The 18,241-nt window shown below is 46.2% G+C and overlaps 1 protein-coding gene and 1 non-coding gene across 2 annotated transcripts; both read right to left on the bottom strand.

Annotated features, from left to right (window-relative positions):
* Positions 1–3,323: 3,323 nt before the first annotated feature.
* Positions 3,324–11,286, bottom strand: SHF (Src homology 2 domain containing F). The gene is made up of 7 exons (XM_070953633.1): positions 11,005–11,286; positions 9,629–9,758; positions 8,481–8,711; positions 7,670–7,864; positions 5,607–5,736; positions 4,025–4,144; positions 3,324–3,563 (listed from the first exon to the last, which is right to left on the bottom strand). Exons 1-7 carry the CDS (start codon positions 11,284–11,286, stop codon positions 3,356–3,358), a joined length of 1,296 nt encoding a protein of 431 aa, XP_070809734.1. The 3' UTR covers positions 3,324–3,355.
* Positions 11,287–13,529: 2,243 nt separating this feature from the next.
* Positions 13,530–13,601, bottom strand: TRNAH-GUG (transfer RNA histidin (anticodon GUG)). The gene has a single exon. It is a non-coding gene; the product is annotated as a tRNA-His (tRNA).
* Between the last annotated feature and the right edge of the window lie 4,640 nt (positions 13,602–18,241).

Genomic DNA, 18,241 nt, shown 5'->3' with positions numbered 1-18,241 from the left:
CTATATATTTACTCTTATTTTCATCACATGCAGCTCAGAAACTTCATTACTTTAGCAGATTAACAGAGTTAATCCAACCCACTGTCCTAGCAGAAGACCCTACACCATTTCTGACAGATGGCAGTCCAGTCTCTTCTGGAAAGCTTCCAGTGATGAAGCTCCCACAACTTCTGAAGGCAACTTCTGTTCCATTGGTTGATTGTTCTCACTGTCAGAAAATGTCTCCTTATTTCCAGGTTGAATCTCTCCTTGTTCAGTTTCCATTCATTATTCCTTGTCTGGCCTTCGGGTGCTTTGGAGAATAGCTTGGCCCCCTCCTCCCTGTGGCAGCCCCTCAAATATTGGAGTACTGCTATCCTGTCTCCCCTGGTCCTTCTCTTCACTAGACTAGCCATGCCCAGTTCCTGCAACCCTTCATCGTTGAGTTGGGCGGTCTTATAGATGTATGAAACAAACATTTTTACATTAGGGTTTTTTCTATCACCATTGTTATCTGAACAACCGGATCTTTTTCTATTGCTACGCTTGAATGTTTGTGGCAGGTGTCACCTCAAATAAAAGATGCCATCACTTCTGCTATTATATTCCAAGCACTGTATTTTTACTTTTAGCGAAGAAGAAAACAGCGTTGACATCCAGTTCTATACAGTCGTTCATTGTTAGTCAGGTAATTTCAAGATTCTTCTCACTTATTCTTGATACAGAATCATTAGAAAAAAAAAAACTGGACATTGCCTGAAATGTTTTATAATTTTAAAATTTCCATTTCAGTAGAAAGTTTTGCTTAAGATGATTGCAAAATAAATGGATGACTTGAAATTGTAGCTTCTCTCTCTCTCTCTCTCTCTCTCTCTCTCTCTCTCTCTCTCTCTCTCTCTCTCTCCCTCCCTCCCTCCCTCCCTCTCTCCCTCCCCCTCCCTCCCTCCCTCCCTCCATCTCTCTCTCTCTCTCTCTCTCTCTCTCTCTCGTGCAGTTGGACAAATACACTTCACATACAGGGATGGTGTAGATAAATTATGATGTTTTCTTCTGCTGTGGCTGAAGGCAAGAGCTTTTTTTAAACTCCCAAACTTGCAGCAATTTAGCAGAGGACAATTTTAATCATTCTCAAAATCTTCTTTCCAGAATTTGAACCTCAAGAGCAGACAGCTACGCATTCCGTTTGAAGGTTCGGGAAGGATTGTTGTGGAACACTAGTAGCCTGTGGAGCTTGCAGCAGAGTCAGATAGTGAAGAGGCTGGGAAGGACAATGGGACAGTCCTGGAGTCAGGGGAAGGCCCGGACAAGGGCTCTGCGTCATAGGCAGAGATGGGGCCAGGACCATCTGGGAGCGTAGCGCAGACTCCGGAGCCTCCAGAGGCGGATAGCAGAGAGGCAGAGGAACAGAAGGAGCCTGTTCTTAGTGCACGCATGCAAAGAGTGGCCCGAAGGCAAGAGCAGCTAAAGCAAAAAGGACAACTCGGGAGTAAAGCCAGGAGATGATTGGCCCCTCCCATAAGGCTTAAAAGAGCAGCAAAGCTCTTGGGCTCTTGTAGGAGAGCAACGTTGCTACATTTGTTTCTTGTCAGTGTCACTTGTTTCTGAACTTCCTGGGGCTTTGCCAAGAAAAGCCTTTGGCAGGGTGCCAAAGAAGACAAAGGTTTGTGATAAGGCCGAAGGACTTTTTCTGAAGGACTTGTTTTGGAATTAATTTGGACTAAGCTGGGAATGCAGTAATTCCCATCTGTTATAATAAAATAGGTTTGTTTAAGACTAACTGTGTCTTTTATGCCTAAGTGAGCCTAGGTCACAACAAGGATTTTGAAAGTTTGGCCAACTGAAATGGCCATTTATATTCCTTGCAGACAGCTGGTCATTTGCATCCTTTTAGAGAGCCGTTGAGGCTACTGTGTCCTCAAGGAATAGAAATCCAGTTAGAGCTGAAGAAGCTTCTTGGATGAGAAGCAAAACATCTTCAAGAAAAACCAGAAAGTCCAGTGGCCTCTTGAAAAAAAAAAACACCTTTGGGACAACCATGTAAACACAATGAGTAAACCAGTTCTCCAATGAGTAAAAGTTACCAGCAACAAAGAAGACAGCAAATTTAGATTATATGCTATTTTGATTTTTTATTATTTGCTTGAAGGAACCAACAAAAGACAACTCTTACCAAAGAAGGATTTCACAACGCATCCTGGATAAATTCATAATACTGAACTGCTTCTAGCCACATGCAAAGACTCTCCAAAACAAGCCATCTGCTTCCAGGCCAGCTTCTTCGTCCATCTAGCCCACACTATTGATGCAACCAGTAGTAGCTCTCCAACACTCCGGCAGGAGTTTTCCACATCATAGTATAACTTGGTTTTTTTTTTTTAGTGGAAGTTCCTGGGAATTAGATTTGCAACCTTTGCACACCAAACATCCAGTCTGGCACTGAGATATGGGCTCTGTTTTTGTCTAGCTTTCCAGTCTATTAGCCATCAATCCAGATAGCAATCTTCTCAATGCATCTGCTCTCCAATTAGCAACAGCAGAAATCCATCAGTACCGAGAATCAGGTAAAACATCTAAGAGAAATCTGTTCTCTTAGTTGAGAAATTAAAACTGCCTTCTCTATCTGTAAAAATAGAGAACCCCCCCCCCCCCCGTTCGATCATGGGATGGAACCCACCAAAATTAATCTCATAGCTCATTAAACCTAGTTATGTTGATCAGGGCTTCTTGGCTGCCTATCAAGTTACCATAGACCGTGATCTAAAGAGTGGCATAGATGTATAAATGACTCGGTGAAGGAATGACATTTCCACAGTCAGGGATGAAATAAAGGGGCAGTTCAGGCATTAGGTCTTCTCTTGATGTCATCAAATATTCAAGCTGCCACCAAAAAATGTTGATGGACACAATATTAGATCCTACAAACATTGGATCTGCAAGGCCTCCATTGCAGAGGCAGCCATGAAGAATTAGAAGAGAGGTACCCAAGAGGTAGGAATGGATGAGCACTGATGGAATTCAGGATTTGGGAGGCGAGGGGGTAGATGCAGGGACATCGGCGCAAAAGTCTGGATCTGATGACGCTCACAAGGTCCATGTCAGAACTGACCACTCCTTACATGGAGAAGGATGACCTGGCACCCTTCAAGAATGCTTTGGAGTCCAACATGCAAGGTGTGGCTGTATTGGCAACTATAAAGCATAAGATACAACCATTCTTGGATCTGCAGACCTCTGGTCCGTCAATGAACGGTTTCCAACCTCAGGTGCTTCCTGCCTGCTCCGTGCAACAAGAGCCTGTGGACCACAAATGGTCCCACCCAACCTGGGATTTTCATGCACACCTCCAATCCGTGGCTTTTGGGCCCTTCCGTGCAAGTCACTGCTCTGCGGCCAGGCAGCTGGAGGGCTGAGTAGAGACCGGGTAGAGCAAGGACATGTGTTCTGCCCCCTGGATGGGCAGCTTGTGGCTGGCATAGTGGTGGATAACTTCTGGGATGTTGTTGAAGGGAGGGCTGTGCTGGCCCAGGACAAACTTATTGTCTTCTGTCTGCAAGAGTTTCATGTGAAGGAACCCTTGGCTGCTCCTAGGAAGAGAGAAAAAACACATATCTGCAATCAGGGTGCCAGCCAGGAGTGGGCTTCAAAAATTTTAGCAAGGGGTTCTCTGCCCGGTTGCTGGATGGGCGTGGCCATGGTGGGCGTGGCCTAGTCGGCCTCCTGTACCATTGTGGGGGGGCGTTTTTGCCCTCCCCAGGCTCCAGAGGCTTTCCCCAAGCCTCCGGCAGGGAGAAAACGGCCTCCCCAGGCACCGGAGGCCTTCTGAGGCTGGAAATGGGCCCATATCTGGCCTTCCCGAACTTCCAGTAGGCCCATTTTTCACCCTCCCTAAGCCTCCGTGCGTGCCTTGCACTTACCTGCATCCAAAATGGGCCACATGGGGACTCCTGGGAGGGGAGGGGCTGGGTGGGCGGGGCCAGCCAGGAATGGGATTTGGGGGTTTAGCTAGAGGTTCTCCCAAACCCCTGCGAACTCGTATTATACTCACTTGAGGGAGAGGGAAAAGGCATCGTGGCTACTTTCACTGTTCCGAACCAGGTAACTGGCTTCCCGGCAAAGTCGGAGAAGGCTCTCAGCATCCACCCGACTCAAGGTCCCATGATACCACCTACAAAGAAGAGATTCCATTTTTTTCCCTTTTTTAAAAAAAAATATACAAAAAGTTAAACTACATTTTTTTTCCCTGTCATTTAATGACCCTGTAATCCTTTGCACCGTGGAGTCGGGGCAACTGAAAGGAGCTGAGTGTTTTACTGGCCAGATGCCCTTCCTGTCACCAATGCTGAGTTTTGTTCAGCAGATAAATTCTCATTGTGCCCAGAGAGAGAAATATCAGCCTCTACCTAGGATCGAACTCACAGCCTCCTGATTGTGAGGCAAGAGCTCCACTTCTAGGCCACTGCACCGCTCCTTCCCAGAGATACTTATGACCCATTTTTTGAAGTTCCAAAAGCTTCAAATCCCTACTCCCCCCCACACACACAACTTCTGAAGTCAAATGAATTTGGACCAGGGGTGAAATGCTCCCAGTTCGGACCAGATCGCCCGATCCGGTAGCGATGGCAGCGGGTGGTTCGGAGAACCGGTAGCAAAAATCCCTGCGCATCCCCCCCCCCATGCCCAGTGAGCCGCGCGAACATATATTTTTTTTTACTTTTAAAAGCATTTTTTCTACAACCTCTTCGGCCGAAAAAATGCTTTTAAAAGTAAAAAAAAAAATGCCTCTGATGATCGCGCAGCTCAGCTGGGATCGTCAGAGGCTTTTAAAAGCATTTTTTCTGCAACCTCTTTGGCTGAAGAGGTTGTAGAAAAAATGCTTTTAAAAGCCTCTGACAACTCCAGCTGAGTTGCCTGATCGTCAGAGGCTTTTAAAAGCATTTTTTTCTTGCAACCTCTTTTTAAAAGTTAAAAAAAAAATGGCCACGCCCACCCAGTCACTTTCCCACCACCACCAAGCCATGCCCATAGAACCGGTAGTAACAAATTTTACATTTCACCACTGATTTGGACCCTTGTCAACTATCTTGCATTTTTGTGGCTAAGAGTTAACATACAAATCCCCAAACATAAAAGAATTACAAGCAAACAAAAACAAAAACACCAAACAAAATGGACAAAACGTTTAAAAAATGCCCCTTAAAAAGAACAGAAAAGAAATATGCAAAGAAGGGATTCCTCTGTCAGGTTTCGATGTCATCTCAAATAAATTACACTCCCAAACAATTAATCTTTGCTGAAGTATTCCATTTATTAAGTACGACAGATCTGGCCCCAACTTTGTCGTAGCCGATACTAACCCTCTGACCCCCAAACTCTTCCCTTTCCGTTCCCCAATTCTCATCTTCTCATTGGCCATCTTCCAAGTCAGTCTCCCCAGCTTCTGACCTCACCCCAAAGGAATGTTCCCCCCTCCCATCCCATCTCCTAGGGGATATTATCTACAGAGAAAATAAGTAGGTGAAAAGTCAAGCCTCGTCTTTTTATGGCAGCATCAGAATGCTGACATCTTCTACATAGGGTCAGGGTCTCCCTGGGAGTGAGGGGGGTGGTCTCTAAATCAGCCTACTTACGCTTGGCTCTCCAGTGGCAGTGCAGGATTGACATATTCGCCAAAAGCTGCCCCATCCTCTGGGCTCAACCAGCAGGGGGTGCTCTTTCCCTCTATGGACACGGGCACGTGGTTTCTCACCGTGGCTGCACCTTGGAGCAGAAGCACATAATGGAATGTGAAAGGTGGAGCGGGAGCGGTGGGACGCGGCTGCAGGACAAGAGTGAAAGGCAGGATCAGGCCCCGGGGGATTATGGGAAGGGGTGAATGAGATGGAGATGAAAAATATCGCCAATGTGCTGAGGATTTGGCAAAGACAGGGATACCTGTAGTAGGAGCAAGAGGATCAGAGGTGGGTTTCAGCAGGTTCTGACCAGTTCTGGAGAACCTGTAGCGGAAATTTTGAGTAGTTCGGAGAACCGGTAGTAAAAATTCTGACTGGCCCCACCCCCATCTATTCTCAGCCTCCCGAGTCCCAGCTGATCGAGAGGAAATGGAGATTTTGCAGTAACATTCCCCTGCCAAGCCACGTCCACTAAACCATGCCATGCCACGCCCACCAAGCCACACCCACAGAACCGGTAGTAAAAAAATTTGAAACCCACCACTGAAGAGGATCTTTACAATTGAGGCTCCACCCCTTGTTGACACATTATATATTGTGATAGGTGAGGAGGTAGATTCCCCCGGAGTTGCATTCCAAAGGAGCAAGAGGTAACTCAGCCCAGATATTTTGTATGAGAGAAAGAGGGTGAAGACAGCGTCTCCTCAGTCGTTCCCAGAGTATAGCGTAGATGCAGATAGGAGAGTTTTCAGTCTGGGAAGATTCTGTCTATAGGTGCGGAACAATAAATAACTCAGCCGGGTAAGAATTGTCATGTGTCATTCCTGGTTTTGGGCCCGAGATATGGTGACTGAGGTGTTCTGGGACTTGAAGTCCACACACAGTAGCTGATGAATTCTGGGAGTGGAAGTCCACAAATGACGTGATAGAAGGCAGTGAGGAGGTGGATTCCCAGGAGGGAAAGGGTGCAATCCAGAGGAGGAAGAGGCAACTGAGCCCTGATATCATGTGTGAGAGAAAGAGGGTGAAGACAGCTCCTTCTCAATAGGTGCCAGATTATATTATAGAGGCAGATAGGAGAATCTTCAGTCTGGCAAGATTCAGTCTATAGGCTTGGAACAATAAAACACTCAGCTTGCAAGATTCACCGTGTGTCACTCCTGGTTTTGGGCCTGACACTCGCATGTGAAAAAAGGGTGTGTGCAGTGGTGAAATCCAATTATTTTTACTACCGGTTCTGTGGGTGTGGCTTGGTGGGCGTGGCAGGGGAAGGATACTGCAAAATGTCCATTCCCATCCCACTCTGGGGCCAGCCAGAGGTGGTATTTGCCCATTCTCCGAACTACTCAAAATGTCTGCTACCGGTTCTCCAGAACCTGTCAGAACCTGCTGTATTTCACCCATGGGGGTTGTCAGGTTTCGAGGTCGTCTCAAATAAATTGCATTTCAAACAAAGTCTTTGATGAAAAACTCCCATTTATTAAGCACGACATTCTAACTCCGACTCCATCGTAGCCAACACTGACTTCCTGACCCAAAACCCTCCCTTTCCTTTCCCCGCTCCTCTGCACTCATTGGCCATCTTCCAAGTCACTCTACCCCTAATCTACTGCTCCAGCTCAAAGGAATTTCCCCCTTCCCATCCCATTTCCTAGGGGATATTATCTCCAGGGAAAATAAGTCGGTGAAAAGTCAAACGTCCCTTTCCAGACGCCTCTGCTTCTCCTTCTTATGTCAGCGCTAGAGTAAATGCAGCCTGAAGTGCTGACATCGGGTGTGTGTGAAGCTTTGAATAAGTGGTTGCAACCAGCTTGACTTCCGCCCCCCGCCCCCACCCCGGTCTCCTACAAAAAGACCCCTTTGGTCACAGGACGAAGCCCCAATTCTGTTGTTAAGCAGCCGTTCATTAAGCGAGGACTACCTATAGCTGACAGTGCAGTTGCCATTTTGCAAAAAGCTATGTGCTTGTTTATACTATTTTAAGGGCTGTAACACACCCACACCCACTGTAGCTTACTCACTATTGATTTCCAGAGGACAGGACAAAGCAGAAGAGTCCGGAGTGCTGGTACTAGCATTCTGGAGGCCCGGGGGAGCATCTCTGGAGCAGGTGCTTTGGAGAAGGAGGTGTTTCTCGGCTTCCACGTGGTTAGTTGAACCATCAAGCTGTCCAACCGGAGGAGGCCACGGCAAGTCTTTGATCCCTTCAATCTCCACTGGGCAAAGCATCCCAAGAGAAAAATTTCAGGAGGAAGGGGTGGCTCTGAAGATGTTCAGAGAGCAGGAGGAGACCACCGGGGGTAGGTAGCCTTGTTGTGACCACGGGTGGGAGAAGACCATCAGAGTCCAATTCTCAGGACCTCTCCCACTCAGACCAAAGGAAAGAAAGGTGGAGGGAATCCTACAGCTGTGGATTCTGGAGGCTACAGGCAATGTATCTTGCAATGGGGTGATGGGGTGGGGAGGGAAGGGAAGGAGAGAATGAACAAATTGGTGGAAGGGTTTTAGCCTCCATTTTATTCCTCCTCTGATCTACACCTACCCAGAGATGCTTCATGAGAGGGAGGGAGGAAGGTGAGAAAGGAGGAGTAGGAGGAGGAAGGAGGAGGGGAAGGAGGAGGAAGAGGAGGAAGAGGAAGAGGAAGAAGAAAGGAGGAAGAGGAAGAAGAGGAGGAGGAAGAGGAGGAGAAGGAGGGGAAGGAGGAGGAAGAGGAGGAGGAGGAAGGAGGGGGAGGAGGAAGAGGAGGAGGAGGAGGAGGAGGGATTTGACATCTGTACTTCAACTGGTCCCTATGGTACTAACTAAGGGTAGAGCGTCTTATCTTGGCTTACCAGCAAAGACTCTGGAGATCCGTTCCTTCTTCCACTCCCACGGCTGGTCATACTCCTCTGGAGGCCTCTCATCATCTTCTGGCAACCACGAGTAGCGGCAGGAGACGGCCGGCTGAGAAGAAGCCTGGTCCTCTGGGCCGGATTCATTCTCAGGGGCTTCGTAGGGAGTGTCGTACAAGTGCAGAGGTTTCTGAGTGGCAAGTTCTTCCTGGGCTCCATCCTTCTGAACCTCTAGGTTGCAAAGAGGGAAGAGAGTCTGCTTGAAGACTTCCCACGCCTGGTTATGCAATGCATCACGACACCAACTCTCCCCTCCAAATAGAACTTCTTCTAGCATCTTGGAAGGACATTCTGCTGTGGAGGAGGAGGAGGAGAAGGAGGAGCAAGAGGAGCAAGAGGAGAAGGAGGAAGTAAAGGAGAGAAAGGAGATTGAGGAGGAGATGGGAGGAGGAGGAGGAAGAGAAGCAAGAGGAGAAGGAGAAGGAGAAGGAGAAGGAGAGAAAGGAGGATGAGGAGGAGAGGGGAGGAAGAGGAGCAAGAGGAGAAGGAGAAGGAGAGAAAGGAAGTTGAGGAGGAGAGAGGAGGAGGAGGAGGAAGAGAAGCAAGAGGAGAAGGAGAAGGAGAGAAAGGAGGAGGAGGAGAGGGGAGGAAGAGGAGCAAGAGGAGAAGGAGAAGGAGAGAAAGGAAGTTGAGGAGGAGAGAGGAGGAGGAGGAGGAAGAGGAGCAAGAGGAGAAGGAGAAGGAGAGAAAGGAGATTGAGGAGGAGAGGGGAGGAGGAGGAGGAGGAAGAGGAGGAGGAGGAGGACTGTGTCTCTCTGAGCTTGATAGTTTTCTTACAGACTTTTCATTACTCAACTACATAATAGTCTCTGTGCACTGATGGTATTATCTACTTGGGTCATGAAACGTCTGCAAGAAAACAACCAAACTCAGAAAGCAATAAGGACCCCACAGTCCTCCTCGTCCACTCCGAAAAGCCCCACTCCCTTCTAGCACTGATGAAGTTACCTAGTAGGGTCATGAAACGTCTGCAAGAAAGCAACCAAGCTCAGAGAGCAACAAGAACCCCACAGTTCAACCCTGAGCGACCAACATTCTCTTCCATCAATTAACCCTCCCCACCACCACACACACACACACACACATACCAGCCAGGAGCTTCTGAGCTTCGAAAGGTTCCATGTAGCCTTCATCATTGTCCCTTTGCTGCTCCTGCATCTGACTGTGAGTTTCTGGCCTTGTGTCGAAGGGCTCTGAATAGTCTTGCAGAATCGTCATCTACAAAAGGAAAGGACCATCGGATTCAGCCGTAGCAGGAGAAGACCATCTTTGGCCTGGGGACTAGGAAGAAGGACCCTCCAAGCCATGTCTTTAACTCTGAAGATCCAATTCGACGTATTTTGTCCTGGCCATGCTGGAGGATTTTGAGATCTATTTATTTATTTATTTATTATTTGTTCAACTTGTATGCCGCCTTTCTCCGAAGACTCAAGGCAGCTTACAATGCATTTAAAAACCATATATAAAAACATTAAACATTAAAACATTAAAAACAATTAAAACCCATTCACACCATTCATGGCCGGATCTCGCCAGATCGCAAGAGCGAGATCAATGGCCCCAGGCCTGCCGGAAGAGCCAGGTCTTCACCGCTTTTCGGAAGGCCAATAGGGTGGGGATGGTCCGGATCTCAGGAGGTAACTGGTTCCAGAGAGCTGGGGCAGCCACAGAGAAGGCCCTCCCCCGCGGGCCCGCCAGCCGGCATTGTTTGCTGTTTGCTGTTGCGATCTGACGAGATCCGGCCATGAATGGTGTGAATGGGTTTTTTAAATGTATTTAATGTTTTTAATTTTTAAGTGTTTTTATAGTGATTTTTTTTGAATGTATTGTGAGCCGCCCTGGATCTTCGGAGAGGGGCGGCATATAAATTGAATGAATGAATGAATGAATGAATGAATGAATGAATGAATGAATAAATAAATAAATAAATAAATAAATAAATAAATAAATAGAATGGATGAATGAATGAATGAATGAATGAATGAATGAATGAATGAATAAATAAATAATTAATTAAATAAATATACATCCAAACCAACACACACCTACACACATGATCCCTTGACCCCCGCTACCCTCCTTTCTCTCCCAACACGGGGGTGGGGTGGGGGGCATCAAAGACAGAGTGTGCCCTCCTCCCAGAGGCTTCCCACAGGACCAATTCCGCAGACCCTCGCCTTTAGCAGTGGCCCATGGACGTTGGAATCCCAAACAGCTCAGCTTGGGCGCAGCCCAGCCAAAGCAACCAACCCACCCCCCACCCCCCCACTCCTCTTCTCCCAGCCCTGGAAGGCGAAGGGGGGGGTCTTTCCCTCGCCCCCCCCACCCACCCACCCACCCACCCACCCCGGCGGGGAGAAAAGCCCCTTCCCTTCCTTTGCAGGGGGAAGCGCACGGCGGGGATGCTCAGCCTTATCCAAGCCCCCCCCCCCCATCCCCACCTCCTTCCTTCCCACCGCAGGACCTTGTTCTCCTTCTGGTCCGGCGATTCCCCCATCCCGAGGGAGGGGGGCGCCCCCCTCTCCGCTTCCACCCGGATGAGCCTCCGGCGAGGGGATCGGCAGCGTCGGGGGGCGGCCGGAGGGGTGGCGGAGCCCCCGCCGTAAGGATCCTCGAAGTCGCGCTCGCGTTGCAGGCGGTAGGCGGCCAGCAGGTCGGGCTGCTCGGGACCCGCCGCGTAATCCGGCTGCGGGGGCTCCGGCTTGGCGCTGCGGAAGAGGAGGCGGTCGCGGAGCCAGCGAGCCATGATGCGGAGACCCCCCCCCCACACCCAGCGGACCTCCAAGCCGCGGGCCCGGGGACTTAGCCGGCCGTCCCCACCGCCACCATCATCCCCGATCCTCTGCAGACCCCCGGCTCGCCTTTCCCCGCGGATGCCCGCCGGCCCGGAGCCCCTCGCCCACCCACCCTCTCGCTCGCTCGCTCTTGCCCGGCCCGGATGGTCTCTCTCCCCCCCACTCCCCCCACCCCCAGGCGCCCAACGCCGTCTTTAAACCCGCATCCTCCGCCTTTTTACCTTCCAGATGCTGCGGGACTACAAAGCCCGGCAGCCTCGGGCGGGCGGGCCCTTGGTGAGGGATGATGGGAGCTGTAGTTCGCAACTTCGGGGGAGTCTTCCTTCCCCCCCCCCTCCCATCCACCCCCACCCCGCGCTCAGCCTCTGCTCAGAGAAGAAAGCGGTGCCCCTGCCAGATGTTGCAGGCGTGCAGGAGTTCCATGGGGCCCGGCCATTGGCAGTGGCCGATGGGGGTTTGGAGATCCCCCAATAGGGGTCCATCATGCTGGACTGGTTCGGTCCGAGCGACCCAGGAGAGGCGAGCCCCAAATGCGATACGATAATAAATTCTGATCGTTTCTATCAACCCATCTCCTCCCACTTATGACTGCATGACTGTAACTTGTTGCTTGTATCCTTAGGATTTATATTGATATTGTTTCCTGATTGTTTATTTGTTCCCTATGACTATCATGAAGTGTTGGACCTTATGATTCCTGATGAACGTATCTTGTCTTTTTATGTACGCTGAGAGCTTCTGCACCAAAGAGAAATTCCTTGTCTGTTCAATCACACTTGGCCAATAAAGAATTCTATTCTATTCTATTCTATTCTATTCTATTCTATTCTATTCTATTCTATTCTATTCTATTCTATTCTATTCCTATACCTATTCCTATTCCTATTCCTATCCTATCCTATCCTATCCCATCCCTATTCCTATTTCTATTCTATTCTATTCTATTCTATTCTATTCTATTCTATTCTATTCTATTCCTATTCCTATTCCATCCTATCCTATCCTATCCTATCCTATCCTATCCTATCCCATCCCATCCCATCCCATCCCATCCCATCCCATCCCTATTCCTATTCCTATTCTATTCTATTCTATTCTATTCTATTCTATTCTATTCTATTCTATTCTATTCTATTCTATTCTATTCTATTCCATTCCATTCCATTCCTATTCCTATTCCATTCCATTCCATATTTTCTATTCTATCCTATCCTATCCTATCCTATCCTATTCTATTCTATTCTATTCTATTCTATTCTATTCTATTCTATTCTATTCTATTCTATTCCTATACCTATTCCTATTCCTATTCCTATCCTATCCTATCCTATCCTATCCCATCCCTATTCCTATTTCTATTCTATTCTATTCTATTCTATTCTATTCTATTCTATTCTATTCTATTCTATTCTATTCCTATTCCTATTCCATCCTATCCTATCCTATCCTATCCTATCCTATCCCATCCCATCCCATCCCATCCCATCCCTATTCCTATTCCTATTCCTATTCTATTCTATTCTATTCTATTCTATTCTATTCTATTCTATTCTATTCTATTCTATTCTATTCTATTCCTATTCCTATTCCATTCCATTCCATATTTTCTATTCTATCCTATCCTATCCTATCCTATCCTATCCTATTCTATTCTATTCGTTATTCCAAAATTCTATTCTATTCTATTCTATTCTATTCTATTCTATTCTATTCTATTCTATTCTATTCTATTCTATTCTATTATTCTATTCATTTCAAATTCTATTCTATTCCATTCCATTCCATTCCATTCCATTCTTCCATTCCTATTCCTATTCCTATTCCTATTCTATTCATTGGCCTTAAATGAGTTAAATAATCTTAAAAACAGCAAAATGCACACCTCCAGTGCAAAATGCAGGCGAGGGTATTGCGCGTTGCTTTCCAGCAAGCTTACAACGACACCTCCAGCAAACGCACGCAAAAACATACATTCAGAAGCAATTCACTCCGAATCTAGAACCGGTTTCCTGCAGGAACCCAAGTTCGTTTTCCGCCCCGACGCTGGGCTTCATTGGTGCATTGACGTTTGCAAGAGCCCTTCTCTTTTCCTTTACTGTCGAATAATTTAAAAAGCACAGAGAAAGTCCCTTTGTTATTAAATGTTGTAAATCCGAATTTAGAAAAAAAAAAAAAAAAAAAAGGTACACACCCCTGCCGTGACTCGGATTCGAACCGAGGTTGCTGCGGCCACAACGCAGAGTACTAACCACTATACGATCACGGCGAGCCACCCAGGCGCTGGGGAAACAGCTTGGCAACCACCTTCTTCATTTCTACGGTCCCTGACGTCATCGCTTCTTCGAATAGGGATTCACGCCCGTCTCGCACAGCGCCACCTCTGGTGAGTTAGGCTGCAGGACAGGATGGGAGGAAATAAACGGAATTTTTGGAACAATAGATAATTTGCAGAGGCTGGCAGTGGCTTTTAAACGGTACTGCAGAATCCCAGAGCACCACTTAGGGATGCTTTGTATCTTTCCAACCCTATGATGATTATTTCCCTTTGCATCTTTAAGAATTTTGCATGCTTGGCTTTGCATTTGGCTGCCACAAAGAAGAGGAGGTGTCAACCTATTCTCTAAAGAACCTGAAGGCAAGACAAGAAGCAACGGATGGAAACGAATCAAGGAGAGAAGCAACCTAGATAATGGAAGGAGAAATTTCCTGACTGTGGGAACAATTAACCAGTGGAACTGCTTGCCTCCAGAAGTTGTAGGTGCTCAATCATCGCTGGAGGCTTTTAAGAAGAGATTGAACAGCTCCTTGTCCAGAATGATATAGGGCAGAGGTCTTCCAACTTGGCAGCTTTAAGACTTGTGGACTTCAACTCCCAGAATTCTCCAGCCAGCTAGGATATGAATTCTGGGAGTTGAAGCTATGTTGGCTGGAGAATTCTGGGAGTTGAAGTCCACAAGTCTTAAAGCTGCCAAGTTTGGGGACCTCTGATATAGGGGTCTAGAAGATCTTTAAGATCCCTTCCAACTCTGTTATTCTGTTATTTCCAGCACACTGCTAAATTTCAAGGCACTTTGCTCAGGATGGAAATACGCATTCCATCTTGTATTGCGTACACATTCTCTTCATTGTCACTTATTATATCTGTGACAGCTTTGGAAGAAACCACAGTCTCAGATTAGGTCCCATCGCGAAAAATCTAGTTGTACTTCTGTAAACACACAAAAGTTTACTTTCTGCAGCTTTCCCTTTAGTGGGTTGTAGTGCTGCAAATTGCTTTTGCATCTCTTATCTGTCTAGGTCAGGGCTTCTCAGCTGATGTAAGATGAGTTACGTTCTTTACTTTCTTTACTTATTATCACATTTCTACGACGTCCATCTCATCTGCGTGGCTTTGATAATATATCACAGAGGAAGTTTATAAAGTTTTCAAAATGAGGTCTTGGTGGATTTCGCTCACTTGCTGGACCCAAGATTACAAAACGCAGTGTTAAGGATATTCTTGGCTCATAAACGATGTTATGGGTTATTGAGCAGATTACCCCTTGAGTATGCACATGAAAGCGGCTGAGAGTGAATAACCACAGTTAATATACTGACACACTGAGTTGTGGTAGTCTTTTACTTTTTAGAAAAAAGTAAAGCAAAGTCCAATAACAATCCAAGTCATACACAGATAAGGAGATAGTTAAAATATCAATTCAGGGATATTCCAAGTACAAAGTCTTCTTACCAGTTGTTGTCATTACACAATAAAACAGTTCTTCTTGAGTTTCAAACAGGAACAAGTTCAGCATTAAAACATTCAATAAATAATAGAAAGCAACAAGTAGCAATGATCAAACAGTGATCATACAGAGAGAACAGGTAGAGAGTAACAGCAAATAAGCAGATAAAATGGTGTAGTGTCCACAAGCCATGATTCAGGCTTCCCCTTAAGTACATTGGCTACAGAGCTTAGCCAATCAGGATACAGGATGATACAATACAGTCTTAAAGCAATATAATACCTTTTGACAAACATGTATCGATAGTTTATATATTGCCTGACCAACTAGTTAGACAATAGCCATTTCCTAACATACAGTGGCTTGTGTTCGCATAATACTGATATAGGTAGTTCTTGACTTACATCCATTCATTTAGTGACCATTGGAAATTACAACACTGAAAAAAGTGACTTATGACCATTTTTCACACTTACGACCATTTTTCACATTTATGACCGTTTTTCACACTTACGACCGTTGCAGTATCCCCATGATCACGTGATCAAAATTCAGATGCTTGGCAACTGATTCATATTTATGACGGTTGCAATGTCCCGGGGTGGTGTGATCTCCTTTTGCGACCTTCTGACAAGCAAAGTCAACAGGGAAGCCAAAGTCACTGAACAACTGTGTCACTAACTTAACAATTGCAGTGATTCACTTAACAACCAAGGCAAGAAAAGTCATCAAATGGGACAAAGCTCACTTAACTGTCTTGTTTAACAAAAGATAGATAAAGGTAAAAGCAAAGGTTCCTCTCGCACATATGTGCTAGTCGTTCCCGACTCTAGGGGATGGTGCTCATCTCCGTTTCAAAGCTGAAGAGCCAGCACTGTCCGAAGACGTCTCCGTGGTCATGTGGCCGGCATGACTCAATGCCAAAAGCGCACGGGACGCTGTTACCTTCCCACCAAAGGTGGTCCCTATTTTTCTACTTGCATTTTTTTAACCTGCTTTCGAACTGCTAGGTTGGCAGATTGTTGTGGCTTAATTGTGGCCCTAAGTTGAGAACTACCTGTACTGACGTGAGATTGATTAAGAAACCTTTTTTATCTGGGTGGCACCCAAGCGTAAAGTCTATCAGACATTATGGCACCTAAAATTGATATGGGCAGTGGTGGGATTCAGCCAGTTCGCACTACTTCGGGAGAACCGGTTGTTAACTTTCCGAGCAGTTTGGTGAACTGGTTGTTGGAAGAAATCATTAGGGCAGAGAACCGGTTGTTAAATTATTTGAATCCCACCACTGAATATGGGGTGTGTTTAAGTGAGTCCTCTGGAGCTGCCGTCCCCCCCCCCCCCACTTTTGATAGAATTGCTGGGTTGTACTTCTGAGATCTGGTTGTTATCTCCACTGTCCAAAGTTGATAGTTACGCAGTTGGCACCTACAACATGCAAATAACATTCTGCAAGGAAGCGTGGCTGCATTGTGTTCTCCTTAAGCGATTATTGAGAAGCGTAAAGGTCATTCTTCAGCTTCTGATTACATGTTCTTATCATTTTATCGAATGCCCTTTGATGCTGGCTATTTTTGCAAGCCGATGTGCAATTTTTGTTTATTCATCGGATATGGCATTCATTTGTCATGCCACAGACTCCCAGAATACATCTTATAAATATTAGGTACGAATACTACGGTAATAAAATTATGACTCATCATCATATGTAACCCTCTCTACATGGGGGGCCCCCTTGAAGAGCACCTGGAGGCTCCAGCTGGTCCAGAATGCGGCCATGCGGGTGATTATGGGGGTGACTCGATGCTCCCATGTAACACCATTCCTGCGCGAGCTGCACTGGCTCCTGGTGGTCTTCCGGGTGCGATTCAAGGTGTTGGTTGCCACCTTTAAAGCGCTCCATGGCTTAGGATCTGGATACTTACGAGACCGCCTTCTGCCTCCGATAGCCTCCCATCGACCAGTACGCTCCCACAGAGAGGGTCTCCTCAGGGTGCCGTCGGTTAGACAGTGTTGACTGGCGACTCCCAGGGGGAGAGCCTTCTCTGTGGGGGCACCTGCCCTCTGGAACGAGCTGCCCCCGGAGATTCGTCGGATTCCCGACCTTCGTACCTTTCGCCGCGTCCTTAAAACACTATTACTCCATCAAGCAGGGCTGGCCTAAAATATTATTTTAATGGGTTATTTTATTTTAGATTGTTGGCCAAATTATTTAATAATTTTACATTGTTTTTTAACTTTTATATTGTTGGTTTTTAATCTTGGCTGTACACCGCCCTGAGTCCTTCGGGAGAAGGGCGGTATAAAAATTTCAATAAATAAATAAATATATAAATAAATAATAATAAATAAATAAATAAACAGGAACCTTGGTAGTACAGTGGTTTAATGCACCCTGTAATTAACACAGCTGCCTGCAATTTCTGCAGGTTCGAATCTTACCAGGCTCAAGGTTGACTCAGCCTTCCATCCTTTCTAAGGTAGGTTAAATGAGGACCCAGTTTGTGGGGGCAATAAGCTGACTTTGTATAAATATACAAAAGTATGAAGGCTATTGCTTAACGCATTGTAAGCCGCCCTGAGTCTCCGGAGAAGGGCGGCATATAAATCAAATTTAAATAAATAAATAAATAAATAAATAAATAAATAAATAAATAAATAAATAAAAGTAAGAACTGGCACAGTTAAAGGAAGAACTGAACAAGCTTCTTGGATGAGGAATGAAACATTTTTAAGGGTTACAAGAAAGTCCAGTTGCCTTTTTGTATGTCCTTCGGGACATACAGCTGGGAGAAATTTCAAGACCATCCAATTGTAGATGCTTCAACACTGGAGGTTTTAAAGAAAAGATTGGACAGTCGTTGGTCTGAAATGATATAGGATCTTCGGTTTGAGCATGGGGTCGGACCAGAAGATCTCCAAGGTCCTTTCCAACTCTGTTATTCTGTTCTCTTCTGTTTGACATTTTTTCTTTGTTTCCTTAATGGCTTGGTTTCTTCTTATCTATTTCCCTTTCTTATCTGTCTCCTGAAAGGATCTTGTAGAGTAGATTCCTGCCTTTTCTCCTCCCTGCTTACTGTACGTATCTGCTTCGTCTTGAGGTATGGCAATTTCAACCCAAAGTTTGGGAATGAATTGTCCATTGTTGAAGATCCATCTTGAGTTTTCCTGGGCTTTATTC

This window comes from Pituophis catenifer, unplaced genomic scaffold, assembly GCF_029215685.1.
Source record: "Pituophis catenifer annectens isolate HBS135680 unplaced genomic scaffold, rPitCat1.0.hap2 SCAF_14, whole genome shotgun sequence".
Lineage (NCBI taxonomy): Eukaryota > Metazoa > Chordata > Lepidosauria > Squamata > Colubridae > Pituophis > Pituophis catenifer.
Note: the sequence above shows the minus strand (reverse complement) of the source record. Positions and strands in the feature narration are given on the sequence as shown.